This window comes from Lutjanus erythropterus, chromosome 14, assembly GCF_056507025.1.
Source record: "Lutjanus erythropterus isolate fLutEry1 chromosome 14, fLutEry1.hap2, whole genome shotgun sequence".
In the NCBI taxonomy this organism is placed as follows: Eukaryota; Metazoa; Chordata; class Actinopteri; order Lutjaniformes; family Lutjanidae; genus Lutjanus; species Lutjanus erythropterus.
This window is the reverse complement of record NC_139330.1, coordinates 7736149-7761698: the sequence shown is the minus strand read 5'-3', so window position 1 is coordinate 7761698 and position 25550 is coordinate 7736149. Positions and strand designations below refer to the sequence as shown.

Genomic DNA, 25550 nt, shown 5'->3' with positions numbered 1-25550 from the left:
GATGATTTCTTTCAACTAGTCTAAATTATCTCTGAGAGAAGGCAGGCTGATATCTCCAAAACACTGCAGCTCACACCAAAACGATCTAGATGGATAAATAGCACCACAGGTAAGAGGAAAAATATATACTTTTGATTTAGGGGTGAACTTTCCCTTTAAGTAGAACACTCTGATTATAGTTGACCACATGGTGGAGTAGTTGGGAAGACAGTTTAACCACACCACTAAGATTTGTTTTTCTTCTAGAGCTTTGTGAGACTGAAAATAAAAAAAATAATCCATGTATTGTTAGGCTTCATACTTGTGCACAGAACTCAGTAATGTGATATTTGTAATGTAACAATTTTCTGTCTCGGGGGAAAAAAAATAATTACATGGAAAAAGTAAGAAGTAAGTAAGAAAAAAATTAAAACTGTTTAAACAAATTCCAAAAGTTTTGTTGATTGTTTTTCTGCTTTGTTTTGGTTGTTGTTGTATTTCGGTGCATTTCCACACGTTTCCACTCTCTCTCTCTCTCTCTCTCTCTCTCCCTCTCTCTCCCTCTCTCTCTCCCTCTCTCCCCCTCTCTGTGAGTCCCGCCTCCGTGGGATCCCTCCTCTGACGTGGGGAAAAGTAAACTTTTTTTTCCCCCCCTCTCTCCAGCTGAATTTTGATCTCAGGTCAACAGCTCTTCACACAGGCTGAGCTGGAGCCACTGCTGCGGGTGATGTCGGTGATTGTCGCTCCCGCACGATCCGCTTAGAATAAAAGAAAAAAAAAACACGTGGAGATTTCTAGACTGTTGTTGCGGGACTAAAAGAGAAGAAAAAAGCAGCAGCACAAGAAAAAGAGGAGTTCAGACTTTGGTCATGGCAAAGAAGTCAACTCCAGGATGGTTTGGAGTTTTTCTCTCTACTACGATCGTAGCCACTATAGTGGGGAGTCAAGTCAGCGGTGAGTTGAACTTTTCCTGGAGTTTTTCTAACTTTATAACCTTTAAAGTGTCTGTTTAATGTGCAGCATGGATCATCTCTCCTCTCTGCTTGGTAGACCGCAGCTGGAAAGGATTTAAATTCCCATTTAAACGCCTTTATATCCACCGCAGGGAAGCTTAAAGCATTTCTCCAGCCTGAAGACTCGCAGAAAATACTTCAAATATGCAAAAGATAAGAAAAGGCTGAGTCGTGGATGTGTTTCAAGGCACTAAACGCGTATCTGACTGTCGCTTCTTTTTAATTGCGGCCATAAAATGTGGCTTGACCCGGTTGTGGGCTGGATTGGTGACAGTAAAAACACTTCAGAATAGCTGAACATCTGGTAAAGAGCCGCAGATAGTTCATGAAAACATTCAGTGGAAAAACTGTTTTCTCTTTTTGTGGCATAATTTCACAATTCCTGACTTTTAAAAAAAATATTTTGATGTGTAAAGTAGAGCCTGACAGATATACTGACATATATTATCGGACTGATACTGGCCTGTCACATCTACATCAATCTATATCAGTATCTGCATATATGTTGTCTAATATGCACCTATTTATATGAAATGTTATATTTTCTTAATGGAACATAATGCAGATTGTTTTTATTTTTAGCTTTCTAGTCAGCGTTCAGTGTATCTGATCCTTTTTCCCACTATTTTGCTAATCGATTCATTGTTTTAGTCTTATTTTAAAGGTATAATATGCAACATTTTCCAAAAAAAACAAGGCATGACTCATATAAACATCCCTCTCAATCACCACTTCCGACTGACTTAAAGTGTGTGCTGGGGTCTGTATCAGCACTGTACTTGTATGTCCTTATTTTGCTGTGCTCAGGACGCTTAACCAATCCAAAACATTAATATTATAAACAGCAAGAACAAATCCTACTGATGCTACTTTCAAGGACCAAGTCCCAACTATTTATTGGCAGCAGATCCTGACATTTAAGAAACTGGAACCAACAAATGTTTGACACATTGGCTTAAAAAAAAGACATAATAATTAATCACCAAAATAGTTGGCAGCTAATTTTCTTTCGATCAACTACTTGTTGCAGGTGTTACAGGTGTGTTGTTCTGCTGCACCACTGACATGTGACACAACATCAGAAATAGTGTGAAGTCAGAAAACAAAGGCTGACAGTGAGGAGATAAAATAATGATTAATTAAAAATGCTCACCAGATGATTATTTATGGCAGTTTTTAGGCTTATGAAGTCTATTACATGTGTATCTTGATAAATAAATTCAAAGTAAGGCAGTTAAATTCTAAATAAAGTGATTAATTTAAACTTTTTTTTTTCACAGAATTAAAAAATAAAATAAAAAAATAGGTCTGGTCAACTGTTGAGTCTCCTTATATTGTATATACAGTTCCTATTCTCATATTGTCCCTGTTTATAGTGTATAGTATAGAAAACATATTTTTCATGCCATTGATGTCAGCATAACATAACCTAAAATAATAATAATAATAATAATAATAACACACTTTATTTATATTAAACCTTTCAAAAAATGGGTTTACAAGCATCTCCTTCTGTCCACAGCTCAGAATTCTGGGAGACGGTTCCACCATCCCACCAGGACCTCTGAGTCGCACGTGATACCGGCCCGCGTCTCTCGGGTTTATCTGACCCCGAATCAGCTCAAGCAGCTGCATTTCAAGCCCACCGTCAGCACCATTCAGCTGTCGGAGGGCCATGAGGCTAAATTCAACTGCTCCATCGACATCCCTGACGCCAGGCTGGAGCCCACCATCGTCTGGGTGAAGGACCGCCAGGACCTGGCAGGAAACGTACAGGTGGTGATCAACGAGCTCCAGACCATTACAGGCGGGGTCATGACTCTTCTTTCTACCGTCAGGTGTGTAACGCACGGAGGTGGAAAACTGTGTGTCAGGCTGATTACAGAGATTGACAAGTGTCCTCATGTTTTACAGCATCAACTATGTGCAGCGAGGGGACGCTGGCGAGTATTGCTGCAGACTCACTATCAACAGCAGAACCATTGAGTCTCAGCCAATCATCCTCGAGGTGGAAGGTGAGTTTTCTGCATGATGGGTACCTCTTGCATCTTTTGTAACACCGCTTTGATTTATTTTAATACCCTTTTCTTAAAAAAGACGTGATAAAATCAGGTATTGTTTGACAGAGCATCTTTGATTTGTCTGTAGGTTTGCCGTCACTTATCCATCAACCAGAGGACAGGAATGTAAAAAGTCCCACCAGGACCTCTGAGTCGCACGTGATACCAGCCCATGTCTCTCGGGTTTATCTGACCCCGAATCAGCTCAAGCAGCTGCATTTCAAGCCCACCGGCAGCACCATTCAGCTGTCGGAGGGCCATGAGGCTAAATTCAACTGCTCCATCGACATCCCCGATGCCAGGCTGGAGCCCACCATCGTCTGGGTGAAGGACCACCAGGACCTGGCAGGAAACGTACAGGTGGTGATCAACGAGCTCCAGACGGTCACAGACGGGGTCACGACTCTTCTTTCTACCGTCAGGTGTGTAACGCACGGAGGTGGAAAACTGTGTGTCAGGCTGATTACAGAGATTGACAAGTGTCCTCATGTTTTACAGCATCAACCACGTGCAGCGAGGGGACGCTGGCGAGTATTGCTGCAGACTCACTATCAACAGCAGAACCATTGAGTCTCAGCCAATCATCCTCGAGGTGGAAGGTGAGTTTTCTGCATGATGGGTACCTCTTGCATCTTTTGTAACACCGCTTTGATTTATTTTAATACCCTTTTCTTAAAAAAGACGTGATAAAATCAGGTATTGTTTGACAGAGCATCTTTGATTTGTCTGTAGGTTTGCCGACATTTATCCATCAACCAGAGGACAGGAATGTAACAAGAAACACAACTTTCATGCTGACATGTGAGGCCGTCGGGCCCCCGGACCCCATTCAGATCCGCTGGCTCCGTGACGGATTACCTGACAGTGACTTTCACAACTCTCCCAGCAGCTACTCTGTGTCAGGTGAGACACCGACCACATGGTCCGGTTCTCCTCATCCCTTTCTCACACCTACAGTACAGTTTCATGGTGATCCACTCAGTAACTGTTGTTGCCTGTTTCTCTTGTGGTGGCAAAAGCCTCTAAAGCAAAGTGTCATTTCTCGCCGCTCTCCTCACACGTCATCCAATGAATGACTCAGCAGACGTCTGAATGACAACTTGAATCAGACAGAAAAAAGCTGAGGATGTGCTTTTGGTTTATCGCGCTAACATGACATTCATACTTTGTTCATTTATCAGTCTGAAATGTGTGAGAGGAGCTGCAGAACTCATTTCCTCTGGTGGGGAGACGTTCAATCACTACTGAAAAGTCTAGCTTTTTGATCAACTCTATTCGTGGGTTTGTTTTTTTCTGAATGACAAAAGTTAAGAGAGCCTTTCTTTACTAGAAGAACTTCTGGCTTGTATAAAAAGTTGTAAAAGTAGTTTACAGCTCATTAAACCAATTAATTTGTTGCCCTCTGGTGAACTTCCTCCTGTGATTGGATGCGGAAACACTCATCAACAGAGAAAAAAGGGGCGCGCAGCTCTGTGATAATGGGGACAGAGTGTGGAGCACGTCTCAGTCAGCTAGCATCACTGTGTTGGTGGTTTCTATTCTGCCTCGTCTCTGCTGCCTCAGCATCTGAACTCTGCTTACTGCGATGAGATTTATCACCACGGTCAGTGTCACAGGGGCCTCCTGCTGCTCCGGTGAATGGTTAACAACGGTCATTCACGCGTGGTCAGTGGTTTTTTGTAGCACTGCTCTGCTAGCTGTATACTGAAGACAGTGTGACGTGTTGGGAAGAACTAAACAGTGGGGATGCAACACATGGTTTAAGCCTGATTAAAGGTACAGATTTACAGGGATTTATTGTTTATTTTTTATTTATTGTTTGTATTTACAGAGGGTGTAGATCCTCTTCCACAGAGGCCGCCACATTGCACTGTCATGTTTCTACAGTAGCGTGAACGGACAGCCAAAATCACATATCTTGATATGCTTGTACCAGTAGCAATGTTTGGACTGTTAGTGGCTCCTGAATTATACTTTTTTCGATACCGATTTTATAAAAATCCATTTTACCATAGTTGTTTTTTTACGTTTGAAATCTGGTCACCATTCACTTAAATTGTTTTGGAGATTCTGCAACGCTGTTTTCTTGACAGTGACTGATTTTTTTGGGTGAACTATCCCTTTAATATGTTAACAAAGAGAAAAACAGGACATACAAATATTTGAAAAGCTTGAAACAACATTTTTTTTTGGCATTTTGCATGGACAATTACTTCTAGACTTAAAAAAATAGATTAATCAAGTATCAAACTAGTTTAATTCTTTTTTGCCCAACTGAGTTACCAGATTTACTTGCCCAAGGTGGTATTTTACTTCCCCCTTGGAAGCGGGCAGTCGTTGTTGTTAAGCCCAGCAGTTGCCAGGTAACCAGACCAGGAATTTACTGGTCATGGCCATGAAGTAGTTTGGCAGCCGTAAAATGCAGAATTATAGTTTTTGCACTGAAGTTTTTGTATTGAGCAAATAACCTGTTAATCATTGATATTTAAAGCTGCTGGATTAAAGTTTCGTGGAAATAGTAATAAAGCAAATAACTAAACCTACATTATAAGGCATCAATACATTTATTTACAAATTTATATATTAGAATTTGTTACCTGTCAACAATTATTTTCATTGTTTGTTCAATAAAATGTTCGAAAAATTGTTAAATAATGCCAATTGTAGTTTCCCAAAGGCCAAGGAATTCCTTGCTATTAGTTTATATTTAGTTTAATAACACAGAAGAATAAGAGAACCAACAAATATTCTCCTTTAAGGAAGCTGAAACCCATAAATGTTTAAACATTTTGTTTAAAATTATTTTAATGGTCGATTAATAAGCAAAGCATTTCAACTCTACATGAGATATCATATCCAAGTAAACCTTATTGTTATAATTATATTATTTTATTGGGTTTTATAACAAAACAAAACAGAGCAAAAACAAAACAGGCAGATATCCACACAGACATTGATGTAGGGAAGGCAGTTATTACAATAATGTTGTGGGTATTAGTGCATGACAATGATTACATAACACTGTACTAACCCGTCACATTGTTCTTTAACCATGTCATTTGTGCAGTTTAGTTTCAGCATATTTTCTCATGCAGCTATTTCCATCATTTGTTCCACCATCTGAGTCAACTTGAACATTTCTCTAGTTGTAAGAAGATCAGTTCAGGTTTGAGTTTTATTTTCATGTTACACCCTAAAGATGGATGTGGAATTATCTTTAAATTATATAGTATTAAATTCAGAAAAACTAGAAGAATTGTTGGCAAATGTTTTCTCAAACGTGGACTCTCGTTTTTGGCCTCTTCTTGAAAGCAAACATTTGATATTAGAAGCATAACCTTTCTGCTCTGTGTGCTCTAACCCTTCATTTTCAGCCCGCCGCAGGCTAAGCTTGCTTTCTGCAGGCAGTGAGTGGTGATATACCGCCCGAAGCTGAGGGGTTAAAGGTTCAGAGCTGTTGCTTTGGTCCGGCGTGTGCAAGGGCCTGGGCAGTTAGGGGACAGGGGGGTGGGGGGGAGCTGCACAGGGAGTCTGTTCGGGGGTTGGCTCCGCGGACAAAGCTCTCATTGACAGGGCGGCCCACTACCCAGCGGGGAGGGGCTGGACACAGAGGCTGGCAGGCTGCAGGCTACCACAGCTCTGTGCACGACCAAATATTGGCACAACAAAACTCTGCTGCATACTCCCCTCATGCATACTATGAGTCCAGGGCCCCTTTTTTCCACTAAAGCTTGGATTGCATGATACTATTAGAGCGCTTTTGTGATGTGGAATGGTGAATGATAGTTGGGTTTATTTTAGGAAAGTCATTAGCATTTAGTCTCCATTCTTTTTGTTATAAATCACGGTCTTCTTAAAGAGGTCGAGAGGCTGATGGTGATTTAATTTGAGTTATGGAAAGCCTGCTTATCCTCATGTCATTATTTAATCTGTCAGGACTGCAGCACGAGATCCGGTTCACGGTGGGAAGGTGGACACTTCAGCTTTGAAAACACACACACACACACACACACACACACACACACACACACACACACACACACACACACACACAAAAAAAAAAAAAAAAAACACACTCCAAATGTGGTGCGCTGTAATAGACATTGAAAAGTCTCTGGCTTAGTTGTGATCTGACAGAGCGGTTCGGCTAAATTTGCTGCCTGAGTATAAAAATGGAAAAATAACAGAGACATCTCAGGCAGCTTTAGCAAGCTGGATCGCCTCCCTCTATAATTTCACGTTTCCATTTGAGCAGCGAACCCATCTGTTTTTTATATAGTGTTTTTGCTTTTTGTTTTGATTTTAATTACAGTAAAATCCAACTATTCAAGATATCGAACTTTCATCGTTCAGTCTCTTTCATTTTCATTCAGCTGATCATTTCCCTTTTCCAAAAATATATGACTTCAAGATAATGGGTGTGTTTAATGTGTCATGAGCTTGTGACACTCAAATCACTGTCTTTGACCTTAAAGGGTAATTCTGCTGTTTTTAAACCTGGGCCCCATTTCTGCATATTTTGGGATGTTTTCACATGACGTACAGTTGTTTCAAACATTTACCCCTGTGCCTGAGTGCACTTGCATCATCATCTATGCAACATTTGTTTATAATGTTGATATGGTGCAGAAAATTCTGCCAATTCTGCTTCTTTTTTTCAACTGACAGTCTCAGATTGTTAATCTAAGTGTCTCAGATCATTATGAAAAAGATCACTATAGAGATAAAATTTAAGGAAATGCAAGACAAGTGTATTTGGACAGCAAAATACAAGTGCTTTACATAAAACATAAAAGGCATCAAGAAAAATGTAAATAAAAGACATTTCAATGCAATTCAAAGAAAAAGCAAAAATAAGGTAGACAATAAAGTAAAAGTTTATTTTAAGATATAAATCAAAAGTCTCCCTGCTGCTCAGATTTAGTGTAATGAAAGGCAGAGGGTGTTTGTTCTAGATATGTGGAACATTAGAACTGAATGCTAGTTTTGTGTTTGTGGAAAAAGAAAGTCGACCTGTACCAGACGACCTGAGAGGTCTGGCTGTCATTATTTACTGGCAGAAATGGAATATAATATTCATGAGTAAAAGACATTTTCATTTGTGCATAATCACCTGAAAATAAGCATTGTTGTGTGTTAGCTTACTATGAGTTATTTATATCTACAGTGGGTTCAGGTCCCCTTTCGTGTTGCGCCGCCATGTTTCTATAGTAGCCCAGAGTGGACAAACCAAATTCTGGCTCTGGATATGTCTTTTCATGTTTTTCGCAACATGCAAACATATCCAGAGCAGAGAAGTGAATTATGCTGCAGGTGAAACTGGAGAAATTTTTGTGCATGTTTTGATACTTTTTCCATCATGAAGGAATCCATAATACCTGGGATCATTTTAACATGACAGCCACAAAATCAACCAACAGAAGATTAGGAGGATATCATTTTAAGGTAAAGCTGCCAGTGGTGTTGTGTCATTTGCTAACTTGGCTTTGTTACCTGCCGTCCCTTTGCTCTTTGGTAAAATTATGTAAGAATGCCAGATTTCAGTTGGGACAACAGTCAGACTTGCTCAGTGCCCACTAACAGACGCCCCAGTCGTCTGTTTGCTGTGCAGTTTGAAACGAGGCATGCAGTAATTACGTTTGCACAGCTTGGCTGGAAAATGTGCTGATGTATTTGCACATTTCTCTCAGAGCTTAAGCATCAGTTTTATTGTGAAATTTTGATCTGTGAGTTTATTTTTTTGTGTAAATGTAGCTGATACCAATGTTTCATTCCAGCCTATTTTAAGTAAGGTTCTATCTTTGTGCAAACAAACGTTCTGTGTTTGTGTGAAAAGCGAAGCACTCTTTACTCTGGTGCTCTTGAGCAGTGGAAGGCAAACTTACGAGGTTGTGATGTTCTGCAGAATGTAAACAAAACATCCCAAAGTTTGGTTCCAGTCATCTCTCACAGGCCGCTTTGTGATTAGTTTTGTGGAAAGGTTTCCGAGATAGAGACACTGGAAAACAGAGGACAAAAGGGACATTATTTAGCAGCTGTCCCAGTCCCATTCTAACTGGGCAGATCCGTGTCTGTTGAAAGACGTGAATTGTGCGTCCAGGAAAAGAGACCCAGCGAAAGGATTGTTACCACAGTACATCACACTGGAGAGGCTCAATTTGCGCTTACTGCATGAGGCACTGCTGTGTGAACTTTTGAGGTATAATAAAAGGAGTGAGTCATCCCCAGAAGTGTTTTTGAGAACGAATTTGAGTTCTCACTTCTCCATTGAGGCTGACATGGCACTTTTTCCACATAATCACCTTTGACACAGAAAGAAATCTGTTTGTCTGGCTGGCTTTAGATTTTTTCCTGGTATTGAATTGATAACACCAGATTTTTCCAAAGTATTCCCACTATCTCGACCTTCAAGAGTGGTTCTTTTGGATTCATGCAGGAGTGAAAGTGCAACATTGTCTTTTCCAATGTGCTGATTACAGGTGTGGACAAGAACACTCAGTTCAGCTGTGAAGCTTACAACACGAAGGGTGTCACCACCTCCAGGGAAGCAAATATCAACATCAAAGGTAAAGCTGGATCCTCTGGGGGCTGTTAGATGTTTTTTAAGAGGTTTCCACGCTCTGTAAGCTGAACAGGCCTCTTTATGGTGTTTTGCAGTCCTTCCCAACCCGGTGTCTGATCTTACTGTGATGGAGAGGAAGTCCAATAAGCTGATGTTGAGCTGGAGCCCTGGACATGATGGTTTCTCTCCAATAACTAAATGCCACATCAGGGTAAGACCCGTGTCTGCACAAACCGGAATGGAATGGAATATAATATTAATAAGTATGTTTTCATTAGGTTATAATCACCTGAAAATAAAAATTGTGATGTTTTCATAACATAAAATGAGCCATTTATATCTACAGAAGGTGCAGGTCCTCTTTCAGGGAGGCCGCCATGTTTGTACAGTAGCCCAGAATGGCTCTAAAAAAATGAGCTTCCTACCTAACTACCAGTATTTTAAAATTAATCTAATTTCCACCCCATTTAATAGACTCTGTTTGTCAATATTGGACTGGTCTCAAACTCAAAAGGATTGCTGTGTGCATATTTAATCAGCCCTTTACCTTAATTTGAGAATTAATATTTATACTTATGTACTTGACTGACGATGCATGGCGTAACGTTACGTTAACAAGCAGTGGTGGAGTTACAATGCGGCAATGAAGAAACGTTTAGAAAGTCAATTTTAAGTGACTGTACCAACAGAAATGGCCTGTTGATAATCCTGGTATATGACATTAAGTTTAGCGAGTGATCCTCACGTGTTCTCTGTTCTGTCTAAGGTCAAAGAGGTGAGTCGGAGGATCGGTGAGGTGACGAACACCCGGTTAATCAACGTCACAGTGCCGCCTTTCCAGTACGAAATCCCCGGGCTGCAGGCGATGACGTGGTACAACATGAGTGTTTCCTGCAGCAACGAGGTGGGAGCCTCTCCGGTCACCATGTGGATCCAGAGCAACACCACAGAAGGAGGTGCGTGAGAACTTAAAGGGACAGTTCACCCCGAAATCAAAAATACATATTGTTCTCCTGGCTCATACCGCTGATTTTTCATCTATATTTTGTCTGCTGTCACTCCAGTATTATGGGACTCAATGGCACCAAAAAATACATTTGAAAAAATTCAAAGTCAGTGAGTGTTTCATAGGAGCTACATGAAGGAACGTTCCAGCGGCTTGGGTAGATTCTACTACTGAAAGAAAGTAGTTCCTACATGACTCTTCTCACAACAAGGTCTGTGGATTATCTTGAGTGACCGGGTTGTGAGTTTTGGAAAGAGACATCAGTTTTTTATTTATCTAATTGATTTTTTTTTTTTTACTTTGAGCACCTCAAGCCAAGTGCCAGAGAAGGCAGACATCTCTACGGTTGATATCTTCAAAACTCTGCAGCTAAAACCAGAACTATCTAGATGGATGAATAACGCTACAGGCCAGGGGAAATGTCTATTTTTGATTTTAGGGTGAACTGTCCCTATAAGGAACAATGGAACAATTTGCATGTTGAATATTATTTGCACTTGGCGACACACCAGCAGATTAGGAGCACAGAACTGCAGCAAATACAAGGGAGAATTATCCAAAATCTAATCCATCCCAGCTCATACACAGTTTTGAATATTTACTTAAAAGAGCCTCTGTGTTTTGCTCCTGCCTCTCTCTCTCCTCAGAGCAGATTCCTGTTTAGGTTTCAGGAACGCGGCACTATGTAATTATCCTACAACTTTTCCTTCCAAAATGTGCTGTAAGCCTCCTCGCAGCAGCAGCATGTAAAAGCTGGTGTTTACGGATGTTGCACAACTACCTGTTCAGCTCACGGCAAAGTCCCCCCTCACTATCCACTCAATCTGCATTGCTTTCCTGAAGGGTCACATAGGAAATAGGAGTGGTCTCACTGAGAAAACATGAAGTACTAACTGGGTGGAGCTTCCTTCCGAACGCCACCACAGGGGGATATTTTAGTTGAAGGACTTAAACTGTGCCAGGAAGTGACCACATACCAAACTGTAATCAAAGATTTCAATGGGATGGCCGTCTTACTTTCTTTTTTCCATTTCAGATTCATAGGTCGACGTGTTACTGTACATGAAGTCACTTCAGTTAGTTCCCGCACTTGATGATGTCGTAATCCCTCCGTTTCCCTTTTTTTGTCACATTCCCAGTGCCGTCGGTTTATCCCCGAAACGTCACCGTGCAGCTGAACGAGACGTGGCTGGTGATCAGTTGGAAACCTCCACCAGATGATAAGATAAACGGCATCCTGCGAGGCTATGATGTCATTGTCAGACACGGCACCCATGTGACCAAGGTGAGCTCGTCCGTTTAGCGTTGCTGTTATTCTTTGCAGTGAATAATTTTTTAATGGGTTTTTAATGGGTTTTTCCCTGTAACATAACATACATACATACATACATACAAACATAAATATTGAACATGGATGAATTAACTAATAAAAAAAATGAATCAGTTGATAAATAAAATGGAAAATTAATAAATAGGACAATTAATGCAAAGGTAAATAAATACAAAAGCAAATTAAAACAGAAATATCAATTTATTTCATGTTATAATTTAATATGTGCCTACATTTATTTTTAATATATTTTCAATATAGTTTTTTGTTTTTATCAAGAAAGTTTTTGTCATATTTAATTATTTATTGAGTCTTTTCCTTCTTTCTTTTTGATTTTGGCAGACAGTCAATATTTACACATTATAACTAATTACATTATAACAAGATATTTTCATATCATACAAGATATTTTGTTATTATTATTATTATTATTATTATTATTATTATTATTATTATTATTATTATTATTATTATTATTATTATAATAATAAGTATTATTATTATTACATGGCCACTACAGAAAGTATGAAAGTATAATCATACCTACACGTCTCCCCATACATACTTTATATTGTATATTAAGTACACTATGATCTCATGGCTGATGTTTTTGAACATTTCTGATAACAATGACTCATGTATGACAAATATGAAAAGAATGAGTGTCATATTGGGAATACTGATCCTCCCTTTTTCCTGTTCTGAACCAGAGGTCAACTTCCCCAGCAGTTTTTCCACCCTTGTCAAGAATCAACAAGCAGAGAAAGTCACTTACAGTTTTGCTTTTGTTTTTGTTTTTTTTAGATCCACTCTAAGAAACAACACATTTTATTTAATAGCAGGCTCTTTAGTACACGTCAGATACCCGGTGCATTATTCCATGATGCTGTTTGTGCATCATAGTGCTTCTGTTCCTGCATTAGTGCTCTCTAATACAATAGAGTGTTTCCTGTCCTTCCTGTCTGTGTCGTCGTTAAAGGAAGCTGATGGTGTGAAAACTGGTATTCAGTGTTTTTACTCTGTGCAGCATGTGGCTTTGAGTCATCACAGGCTGAATGGAATATGAACACAACGGGATGTGTACCATAGGCCGAAAAATATGCGTGTGCGTCGTCGAGTCTGCTGGTGATGTCGTGACACACAAAGGGTTTGTAACAGCAGCCTTGACTGGAAACGTGCACAAAGGAAACTCATTTAATCCTCCGACTCACCTGAAAGAAAAGAAATGCAACAACCAGTGGAAATGTGTAAAGAAATATTAGAAATGTGTAAGAAATAAACTGAAATATAAAAGGAGCATCATAACAACATATTTTCACATTATAGCAAGATATTTTAATATTATAAACAAGATATTTTCACACTATATAAGATATTTTCACGTTATAACAAAATATTTTCACGTTAAAACAAGATATTTTCCTGTTATACTGTGAGATTTTCACGTTACAACATCTTCTTCTGATGCTGATTCCCAAACTTTGTCGAGGATTTGCTGTTGTCAGAACGTTTAACCACATGTTGCTCTCCGCTCGCTGCCACAGACACGATAGACTGTAAATCATGGGTTCATCGTTCGCAGTCCGACTGTCAGCACATTGGTAAAACAGAGGAACCCCAGATGCTCCTGTGTGGTGTTGTGAAACACAGGACTATGTCTGTCACATGTTCCCCCCCGTTGCAGCACACAAGCTTCTCCAGAACATTAGTCTTCTTCCCTTTTTCGTAGACGGTTTCATTATGTACTATAATCTTCACTACGCAGCTCGCTGGGATTTTCCAAAAAGGTTTCATACTGTAAGTGAAAACAGCTTTGAGGGACTTTTTAATTGCATTTCTTGTTTGTTGGAGTGCATTAAGTGTAAAGGAGATAAAAAGGAGAAGGAGACACATGACCTGCAGTAAAGCTGATGAGCTGGACTTCTAGATGGAGATGTTGCACAAACATACAAGATGTTCCTGAGCACGCTGTTCCAAAACATTATCTCTTAAAAAAGTGCTTTTCTTTCTTTTTAATGACTTAAATCAGCAATATGTAATGATTTCACATCCATGAATGAGTACTACAGTCCAGAGACAATATATTAAATAGGTTGAAATTCTGTTAAAAGGGACAGTGCACCCCAAAATCCAAAACACATATTTTCCTCTGGCCTGTAGTGCTGTTTTTACCTCTATGTTGTTTAGTGTGAGTTGCAGAGTTTTGGACTTATCAGTGGTAGAGATGTCTGCCTTCTCTCCAGTATACTGGGACAAGATGACACTGAACTTGTGACCATCAAAGCGCTAAAAAGCCTGCATTTGAAAAACTGAAAAACACCACGGTCTCTTTCCAAAAATCATGACCTGGTTACTCAAGATAATCAACAGACCTTGTTTTGAGCAGTTTTATGTCGGAACTACTTTCTTTCTGTGTTAAAGTTCACTGGAACTACTTTCTTTATGCACTAGAATCAGCTAGGGCTGCAACACCACAAATATTGCGATTCAGTGTTATAATTTATTGTGATTTTTGTTTGCTTTCTTAACACTAGACTGTGGGAAAAAGTTGAATCATACACTTAGAAAAAATATGCAATGTGAGCATTTGACCGCATACGTAAAAAATGGTAAATAAAATGTACAATAGGAAGATTTTTTTAGGTAAAGTGCTACATCTAGCTGTTGTCAAGTACTGAACAGCAAATAAAATATAAATGCATGTGCTGTCTTTTGAGTTTGAATTTGAACCCTTTGAGGCTGCTGTAGCTGCAGTGTTGAGTTAACAAGCTGCAGCAGCCATTAGATGTTTTGACAGAGCAGAGGAAATTTATACCTTAAAGTATGAGCACACATGTCGTTTTATGATAAGTGGGTGAAATAAAATTTATCGTTTGTTAAGAAAATATTATTGTGAGGCTATTTCCCATTAGCATGTCAATGGGAATTCCCCATTATGTTAGCATTTAGCTAACAGAAACAGCTCTTGTCATTTATATATAAGTAAAAATAATAAATCTTTCTATTAGAAAGTTGTTCCTACGTAAAACTTCTCACAACAAGGTCTGTGGATTATCTTCATGATTTCTGGAAAGAGACACTGATGTTGAATTTTTCAAATGTATGTTTTTAAGACTTTGAGCCCACAAGCTGAGTGACATTTTATCCCATTATACTTTAAAGAAGGCAGACATCTCCAAAAACTCAGGGCAAAACTATCCAGCTGGATAAGTAGCACTACAGGCCAGGGTAAAAATATGTATCTTTGATTTTGCGGTGAACTGTCCCTTTAACTTCCCCTACAAGTGAACTTTGAGTAGCCTCTAACAGGTTGAACTGTCTCACTACAAAGACAATAATTAACCTGAAAACATGTTTTCAAGAGAAATCTAACCGTGACTCTAGACTAAACAGGTTTAAACGGTCTCTGTTGTTGTTGTTGTGTGTTATTTCAGATTCACAGAAACACGACCGTGGCCTTTGTAGAAGTGCAGGAATTCAACTCAACCTACAGTGTGGAGGTGGCCGCGTGCACACAGGCAGGGAGCGGCATGGTCAGCCCACGAGTCTGGCTGTTTGTGCCAGAGAACAGTAAGCTGCTCTATTGATTTATCTCCTCATCTGGGAACCTTTTCATCTGGCCAGCATATTTCAGCTGATTCACTTTATCATGCTAGAATAACATTACAGCCCCAGGAATAGCCGCAACACCTATTAAGGCCTCATTCAGTATTTTTAGCACACTAGTGGTAGATAACAGATAATGTTCTTTAGAATCACAACTTTCGTGAAATTACTCATTTCTCTATCAAGATTTGATCCACCCAGTCTAATATTTGGAAAGCCCATTAAGTTATCTCAGAAGTTAGCTGGAAGTCTGCTGCACCTGCTCTGTGGTCTGCACAGCGCAGAAGTTACGACACCAAAATTGGTTTCATGCACCACCAAGCAGCTCTCATAGGATTAGCTAATGATTGATATAGATTACCTTGCTAGTTTGCTAGTTTTTTGCTAACATTAGCTAACTTAAGGTGTAAATATACTGTATGCCGCTTTTACGGGTCTTTTTAACGATCTTCAAAATGTGGTTTTCTTTGCAACATAGACGAGCCGAGCACATAGCATATCTAAGTACAGGAAACAGGGAAGGAGGAAGCTGACTGAGATACTGAGCTTGCTCTGCTGTCATTGGTGTACAGAGTGAAAAGGGGCGTGGCTTAGGAAGGGTCAGTTGCAATAACTTTTCCTCTAATGCCATCTTCAGCTTGTCCAATACTTTGGCTTTTGACCAAATGCCAGCAAAACTACTGGCATTCCCATCAGCCTCAGGTGTAGTTTGTGTTTAGTGCTAATTAGCAAACGCTAGCATGCTAAGCTAAACTAACTATGCATTTTAGTATTGTCGTTGTGAGCATGCTTGTGAAATACTTTTTCCTCAAGCTTGTAGTGCTATTTTGATTGTTTTGATATGAGTTGCAGAGTTTTGGAGAAACTGAAGTGTCCCTTTAACAAGCTGATGGGAGCATTTAGCTCAGTGCAGTTTAACAGAGCCACAAGCATAGCTGTAAACAGTTGTTTAAGATTAGTCTGTAGTCTTATTTAAATTAGACTGGCCACAGAGTAATAATAACAACAGTTTGGTCAGAAAACAACAATAGACTGAAGTTTGTTGATGGTTACGGTGTTGGGATCAGTTCCACATCCTTACTGATTCACACTGATACAAGTTCTCTATGGACTATGAACTTAACTTACCGAATGTTCCCATTGTCTGTTTAATTCAGACAGCTAATCCTGAATTTTAGGTTTTGGATATACCATCTGCTGAAAGTTGTTTTGCCAAACTTTGATCGTGTTAATCATTTCTTCTTCCTATCTCAGAATCAATCGTGTCGCCATCATCCAGTCCTGACACCGGGGTTCCAGACTCTCTCTATGTTGTTCTGGGGGTGGTGTGTGGCTTCTCTCTTCTGATGCTGGTCCTGTCTGGGGCTATCTGCGTACGCAACAGGACTCCTGACTCGTGCTTTGGGTACGCTGGCAATCTTGTACCTTCTGTGCAAACGCGGTGGTTATTTAATCAGCAAACTCGTTCCAAGTTTCATAGCTTTATCTTCTTAGTTGGTATCGATCGAACTGTATTTGTGACTGTCTGCATGGTTCATCTTTATTTTGATTTAAAGGATCAGTGTGTAGGATTTAGTGGCAACCATCTAAACACTACTTGACAGAAATAATGTTTTTATTAGACAGTATAAGACCCTTTATTAGACCTTATTAGACTTTTTAGAGGGTAATTAGGGACATAATCCAACAGAACTGTACTGTAAATTAAAGTGAAATGTGTCCATAACTACCTTCTAATAAAGTCTAATAATGATATAATCAGGGTTTAATTACTGTCCAATAAAGTTTTTGTCTAATTTAATACAAAGTACAGCTTCTTACATCAGATTAGTGTATTGTAAAATAAAGTGCGACCATGAAAACATATTTATGAGTATTATATTCCATTTCTGTCACATTCTGCCGGTAGAGCCCTTTAAATTCTGCACGCTGGACCTTTAAAAACATCAACAAGAAGTTGTTGGTGTAGTTTATTTTGTATTGGTGCCTGGGGGTGTTGTGTAATAATCTTTCTTTAGTAGTACACAGTAGTAGGACTCGAAAAACTAAAGACTTCCCGTCACTGTTAATAAACTGCCTTTGCTTCCTCTTAATCACTACTGTCTGCACCTGTGGTCGCTAATAACTGTGCAGCTGGAGAAACGGACAACAACCAGCTGTCATAATACTCTGGAATTCATTATTATGAAGCCTGTGACTCAGTCTTGCCTCTCAGGATATGGACAGGAATGTGTCACAGGCTGCAGCTCAGATAGGAAAACAGAATCTGAAATCTCAGAGGGTTTCCTCACTGCGACCGCCTTTTCAGTCTTAGCCTGCGTGTGTCCGATTGCCAAGCTGTGATGATGTGGAGGCATGAAGCATTCCCTCTTTTTTTTTTTCTGTCTCCCCCTGCAGGCGGCTGTTTGGAAGGGAAGAAAAGCTGCAGCCTGTTGTGCAGTACAAACCCCAGAGATCCTACAATCGATCAGCCGTAGGAATCACACGTATGTCCTTCAATATTACTGCGTGACATTAACGTGTGTCAGGGGTCTTAAACCCAAACTGGCTTGGAGCCACTGATGGTGTTGTCATCTCGCAGTGGGACCACTTATATGTTTGTCATACTTAAAGGTATAATCTGCAGCATTTTCCCAAATTACATAAACATGAACAAGGTTTTTTTTTCTAGAATATCAGTAAGTTGGAACATGTAATCCTTCAGAAATGCATGCATGCGTTATGGTTTTTTTAATAATAGAACAGTGTTTTATCACTATTTCAAAGATAAATGATGTAAAATGACTTGAAAAAATAAATAGATTATAGGGCCAGATTATATTATAGATTTGACATCACGTTACAGGCCAGAAATGCCGTTTATGTAGACGTTTATGTTCTGATAAAAGCAGCACACGTTAACTTGAATGGTTCCTGTCTGCAGTTGGGAACCTCGGTATTCGTGATGAACTGCAGGCCAAACTTCAGGATGTGATGGTCATGAGGTCGTTGCTCTCCATAGGGAAGATTCTCGGAGAGGGTGAGTGAACAGTTTTGTTTTGGGAAGTGTGATTAATACCTTAGTAATGATCGATACAGCTAATACTGTGCAGAGGATAAAGTATTTATGATTTGGTTTAATTTATTCAGGTGAATTTGGCTCCGTGGTGGAGGGATATTTAAGACAACCCAACGGAACTTCAGAAAAAGTCGCTGTGAAGACGATGAAATGTGAGCTCTCTATTACTAAAAAAAAAAAAAAATCCTTTGATCATCTTCAAACTGTAAAACAGCTAGAAGATAACTGTCCTCTCTGTCCTCAGTGGACAGCTTCTCTCAAAGGGAGATTGAAGAGTTCCTGAATGAGGCGGCCTGCATGAAAGACTTCAACCATCCTAATGTCATCAGGCTGCTTGGTAGGAGCGACATCTTTAAAGTATCTGCAGTATTTAAGTATTTTCACTTGCACATATTTACATTATCTGTGTGTAATGACCCGTCCTCTTTAGGCGTGTGTTTGGAGGTTGGCTCAGAACATTTTCCCAAACCCATGGTCATCCTGCCGTTCATGAAATATGGAGATCTGCACAGCTTCCTGCTGCGCTCGCGCCTGGGAGAGAGTCCGCTGGTAAGATTTCAGCCACTGACATTAAATCAAATCATGTCAAAATTTATTTGTAAAGCACATTTAAAAACAATCCACGTTGACCAGACCGCACTGTAAGAGAAAAGATGAGAAAACTAATTTCAAGACAACAGTTCTCTAGATTTTTGAGTTTTTAATAAAACTCAAACTAATGATCTTTTATTGAGATCATTTACATGGCTTCTTTAGATAAACTTAAATCCTTTATAAGCCCAAAGTCATTATTTGACTACTTGAGAATGAAATGGGGCAACTGAAAATATTAAATTATTAACCATTATTCACTTTTTTCTTCTTTGGATAAACTTAAAGCCTTGAATTTTAGAAACTGGAAACATTGTATTAAAAAAGATGTTAAAAAATGTTAAAAATGTTAAAATTTTAATAATTTCAATTAAAGCTATTTAATTTTTCAGGCACTAAAGAAAAGACAAATCAGGTTTGCAGCTCACTGTTTTAGTTTTTTTTTTTTTTTTTTTAGTTTAAAGTAAAGTAAAAGTTTAGTTAGTTTAAAGTAAATTATCTCAACTAAAGATAGTGGATCAGCAAAACTTTTTAAAGTTTATTTTAAAACTTAAGATTTTGAGTTGGGCTCAGAACTCAAAAGTCTACTGCAGTGCATTGCCTTGAAATTTTAAGTCGTCTCAACTTTTTTTTTTTTTGCAGGGTACTTATTTTTAAGGTAGGATGTGAACCAGTTTGAGGTAATACCATCAACCCCATACTGGAGACGGTCCATTAAAATGTTATGATCCACTCTTTTGAACAAGCTCAAGAGGTCAAGAAGAAAATAATATAACATGTTAAACAATATTAACTCATAATTGTCATTGTGTTGTTTGTTTTTTACACAGTTCTTGCCCACTCAGACACTCCTGAAGTTCATGGTTGACATTGCTTTGGGTATGGAGTATCTCAGCAGTCGTAACTTCCTGCATCGTGATCTGGCAGCTCGCAACTGCATGTAGGGCGCAAATACAAACATTTTTTTTATCGTCGCTTTTAGATGAAGGGATGTTTGTCTGATGTGCTGTTCCTGTTTTTTTTTCTTTCACAGGCTGCGAGATGACATGACCGTGTGTGTAGCTGACTTTGGGTTATCTAAGAAGATCTACAGCGGAGATTATTACAGGCAGGGCAGAATCGCTAAAATGCCTGTGAAATGGATCGCAGTAGAGAGTCTGGCAGACAGAGTTTTTACTGTAAAGAGTGACGTGGTAAGTGCATCCATCTGCGCCGGTCTTCTCTGTTCTAGTATGAGAACGTGAGTGTCAGACCAGAAGTGTGCTGCGTCTCTTCCAGTAACTGACTTGACTTACTGTATGTTGAATGTACACTGACTTCTTCTTCTTAAAGGTTTTGGGAAAGGTTTTGCTTTGACAGTCTTCCTCACATTTTTTACCAGTGTTGAGCAATTTTTAGAATTTTTCTGCTTTTGGCAATTCTTCCTGATTTTGCAATTTTGGGAAACTGAAAGTGTTAAATCAAAAGCAAAAGCCAGCAAAAAAGTTCATTCTCCCACTCTGAAACATAAAAATTTAACCTGACAATGAAATTTAGAAGTTCATGATTCAACCCATTTTGTATGGTAGTGCAAATATATTTCTTTCTTTATTTATTCATTTGCTAATGGCTAATTTTCATCAGTAGTCCCTTTGCCAGAAGTCATACGACACTCTACAGTAATAAAATAATACAATAATACATAAACAACACAATATGTACAATGGTTACATTGATTTATAAGTTTAAATATGTTTATAATAGTAGACATACTACATTGTGGTAAAAAAACAACAAAACAAACAACATGTGCAGATAAAATCAAATGCAGATGATCCTTTTGATATAATTCTGGCACATTTTCAAGTCAGCACATTTTAAGGGTAAGGGGTTCATGTAGGAACTTTCTAGATAGCAGAGAAAACGTTTGAAGTTTCAAATGTTGAACTGTCATCTGAAGTCGATCTTTGGTATCTTGCAGTGGGCGTTTGGCGTCACCATGTGGGAGATTGCCACGCGAGGCATGACGCCGTATCCCGGCATCCAGAACCATGAAATTTATGATTACCTACTTGAAGGACACAGACTGAAGCAGCCAGCGGACTGTCTGGACGAGCTGTGAGTGCTGCTTTTTTCCTGACTCTGGTGTTGAAGTTGGATTGTGTTGGAGGACCATACCAGAGTCGAGACTAGAAAACTAAAATGGGACCTTGTTTGTCCAAACCTGGCAGGGAATAAGAGGAACTTAATCTATTAATAATTTTGAAATCTTTCTGGTTAAGTGTCCTGGGGGATATTTACAGGCTGTGGGTGAACTTTATCTCATAAAAAAAACACTGAACACGCAGTTTGCGTGCACAAAGACACAGGCCGTGAGGTAAATGTTATATTTTCATGTTTATTATATTTTGGTGGGATTTTATTTTAGAAAACTTTGATAAACAGACAGTTAAAGTCTGTATCCTGGAGGAAACATTCTCCAGATGAGGGTATAAAACAGGGATAATCACACACAGACATACTTATGCTTTTATGACTATACTCTACAGATAATCAATAAAATGAAGGATGATTACTTTTTATTCAAAGTGTATTAATAGTTCATTCACAAGTGAAAACATGTTTACTTTATGTCATCACTTTCTACGGTTGTAAAAAGAGAGATGTGTGAAGTGTGCAGTTTTTCCACCTGAAAGGGCACGTAGGGGAAGATAGTAAAATAAAAACAGGAACTGGATGCTTGTTGATAAAAGTAATAGCTTGCTGTTTATTTTAAGATGAGATTTGTTTCCAGCAGCAGCCTAGGTACATTAGAAAATAGTAATCTGTTAATATTCCAAAATATTTATATGTGCTTGCTCATTTAATGGTTAAAATATGAGGTTAAAATGAAGTTTAAATTTAAATTGCATGTATGAGAACTTCAGTTCATTCTCTGATATATGATCATCACCTTTTGTGTTGCAGCGAGTTTTACTGCAAACTATATGCATGACAACATGAGCAACTAATAAATACTGATGTTCAGTACATACTTTTTTCAGTTCTTCTTATTTTGACTCACATCCAGTCCTGCAAACAACATAAGAAACTTGTAAAACTCCGTCTGCGGGGAAATTAGAAACTGAATGTACAACTTGCAGATGTGTTTGAGATTCTGAAATTAATGCTCCAGATGTTTGGTGCAACACCAACCTCCAAACTTATTTTTAAAAAGTTGCACATCGTTATTAAATGTTGTTTCCTTTATTTTCCTGTGCCCAGGTATGAGATCATGTACAGCTGCTGGAGGGCCGACCCGCTGGACAGACCCTTGTTTACCCGACTGCGAGACATGTTGGAAAAGCTCACAGAAAAGCTTCCAGAGTCTTTCAGCAGGGACGATATTATCTATATTAACACCAGCTTTCCTGAAGATGACCCTGACGGAGAAACGGCTCCCGCAGACCCTCCTGTCTTCCACTCGTCACCCTCCTGCAGCCACCAGGCAGCAGAAAACTCAGTCGTCACAGCGGACATTCACGGCAGCCTGGAGGACGAGGAGGACGAAGACGACGACCGTTACGTGGTGGTGATCTCCTCTGATCACTCCGTCAGGTCTCCTGCAGCGGACACTCCTCTTTTGTTGAGTGATGTAAGTCAAGCAAACGGGGACGCGGTTACCGATGTGACGGCAGCGGATCACGGCTTGAGTGACACTTCTCGTCTGCTGTGAGGATCGGTACCCAGCAGGTCCAGACTGTAATAAAACTGTCACCATGGTTCATCAGTACTAAACGCAGAGGTGGGGGACTTGCACGGGACTTGACTCAAGTCACAAATTTGAGGACTTGATTGTCTAAAATTGGCTAAAACACTCGACTTAGTTGAGACAAATGACTCAAAACAACTTGACTTATTTCACTGAATAATTTCATTTTTCTAAGCAGACCAGCAGAGACCAGCTCAACTTTTAATGACCACCATCTTTTAGGGCTGCTGTTGTTGATCATTTTCATTGTTGGTTAATCTGTTGATTATTCCCTTGATTAATTGATTAGTTATTCGGCTCATGATGTCCAAAATTTCTGAAAAAATGTTTTTCCCAAACCCCAAAATGACTTCTTCTAATGTCTTTCTTTTGCCCACAACTCAAAGATATTCAGAGAATTTAGACTTTAAGTTAATAATTCATTCATGGATTAATTGTTGCAGCTTTACTGTCCTTTAACTGATTAAAATGCGGAAACTGGGGTCGATAACCAGCATTTTGTATGACTTGACCTGTGACTTGCTTGACCTCAGCAATGACTTGACTTCACCTGATTCTGACCGCCGTGACTCGGGACTCTTGCTTGAGACCTGAAGGTTAAGACTTTAGACTCGCTAGTGGCTTGCACAGGTGTGACTCACTCCCACCTCTGACTTAACGTTACGCCTCATTGCACTGGAAGCACCTTGACCTTTCCTGATGCGGACTTTCTGTAAGTGTTATTATAGAAGCAGTTCATGCTTTGCAGCCAGCCTGCGTGTCAGTGTGAGGAATGTTGTCTACATGTGTGTCTGCATCAAACATGTTCATGCACATGATCCATAAGCTTAAGATACACTGAACTGTGAAAATGTTTACTGTATTGAATTATGTGATGCGATGTAAATATAGAAATGTACAGAGCATTTATAAAGTGATCTTGTATACTGTAAAAAGATATGATTCATGGATTTCTTCATTAAAATGGGAAACATTTTGCAAAGATTCACAGATTTCCACACATTGATGACTGTTTATACCGTCATGTGAATCAAATGACCATTATAAAGTAAAAAGCAACAGCTACAACAACTGAAAAGAGAAGTTCAAAAGAACTGAACTAAAATATTGAAGTGTAGCCTTATATGTTTCTCCTTTAATCTGAGGGATCATGTGGTGATTAATGGGTGAGAACAGATACGCAAATTTGTATTTCCTTTCTGCACTTTTCTCTCATCATATTTTGTGTGAAATATTGGATAAAATGACCTCTGTGGTCCTCAAACAATTATTGATATGAAACCTTGTGAGAAGTTCAAAAGGGGAAATTTGGTGGAACTGCAAACAAGTCAAAGACATCTGAAACATGATTGCGGTCTCAAGTGAAAAAAGGTTTGGATCCAGTGGTTTAATCTGACACAATGTATTGTATTTTATGACTTACTTTATGACATCTTTTTTATATGAAATCTCAGTCTGCAAGGTTGAGCGCTAACTGTAGCTGTCAGATTAATGTAGTGGAGTGAAAAGGACAATATTTCCCTCTGAAATGTGGTTGAGTAGAAGTATAAAGTAGATTAAAATGAAAATATTCAAGTAAAGTATCTTAAAATTGTACCTGAGTAAATCTACTTACTTACTTTCCACCATTGGCTAAGTCACATCAGTAGCGAAACAATCTGAGACAGATAAATAAAATAAAAAATATGCTTACTTAAGGTAAACTAAGTTTAGTGATTTTTTAATAACTATCTTTTAAGATAACAGTTTGTTATAGTGAAACAACAAATTAAGAAAAAAGTACCTCAGTAAGTGTGAAAGAAATCTGACAGCACAAACCATAAGGTAATTGAAGAAAGTTATAAATACACTAACACCTACAATAATGTTTACGAAAAAATAAAACATATAGTTGAACCACTTATGTATAAATGCTCCCTTCTGTCACCTTGTGGACAAAGTTGGTATCGCATCTGTGTTAAGTTGTGAGTTAAGTTTGACTTTCAGTTTTCCTCATGTGTTCAGCCATGAATGATATCAGTACGGTAGCACAGTACAAGCTACTGCCACTAATTTAACACAAACTCAAAGTTATCTCTCTGCTATGGATAAACCTAATGACCAAGAAGCTTTATTTTACTCACAGACGATGTCAAATTGGGATAAACCAAAGGAAAGGCACAGAGACCTACCTCCAATAAACCTGCTGGTTATGGGCTGCTTCTTGGTGGATGAATGGGAGAGTATTTATCTACCTGAATAACCTAGTATTTGTCAGACTTACAATACTCAATGAGGACAGGACAAAATATATTGCATTTGAAATATCCAGTGCTATCAAAAAGCCAAGCAAACTGGTTCAAAGGCATATGACTTTGTGGCTAAAATTTACTTTTTGTACATAAATTTGGGCCTTCTCTCCTTGAGAAATGCATATTTTTCATGGTCTATATGGTTATATGTCTTTGACAAAATTCTGTAAAAGACCAACACCAACATTTGATGTATTTATGTATAATGTATTAATGTAATAAATGTAATATCTTTCATGTTGCAGGTCTTAAAGATAGAGTTAATTTCAGCTACTTTATAAACTGCTCGGTAGATTAATATATAATAATACATAATGTTTTATT

The 25550-nt window shown here is 38.8% G+C and overlaps 1 protein-coding gene across 1 annotated transcript; it reads left to right on the top strand.

Annotated features, from left to right (window-relative positions):
* Nucleotides 1-647: 647 nt before the first annotated feature.
* mertka (c-mer proto-oncogene tyrosine kinase a) lies at nt 648-23927 on the top strand. The gene is made up of 19 exons (XM_084735715.1): nt 648-933; nt 2515-2830; nt 3551-3651; nt 3785-3955; nt 9532-9618; nt 9710-9825; nt 10381-10570; nt 11760-11905; nt 15385-15520; nt 16811-16961; nt 17954-18042; nt 18480-18575; nt 18686-18766; nt 18859-18951; nt 19045-19163; nt 20036-20145; nt 20239-20398; nt 21166-21302; nt 22449-23927. The coding sequence occupies exons 1-19, from the start codon at nt 849-851 to the stop codon at nt 22897-22899; spliced, it is 2835 nt and encodes a 944-aa protein (XP_084591841.1). The 5' UTR covers nt 648-848; the 3' UTR covers nt 22900-23927.
* The last annotated feature ends 1623 nt before the right edge of the window (nt 23928-25550 follow it).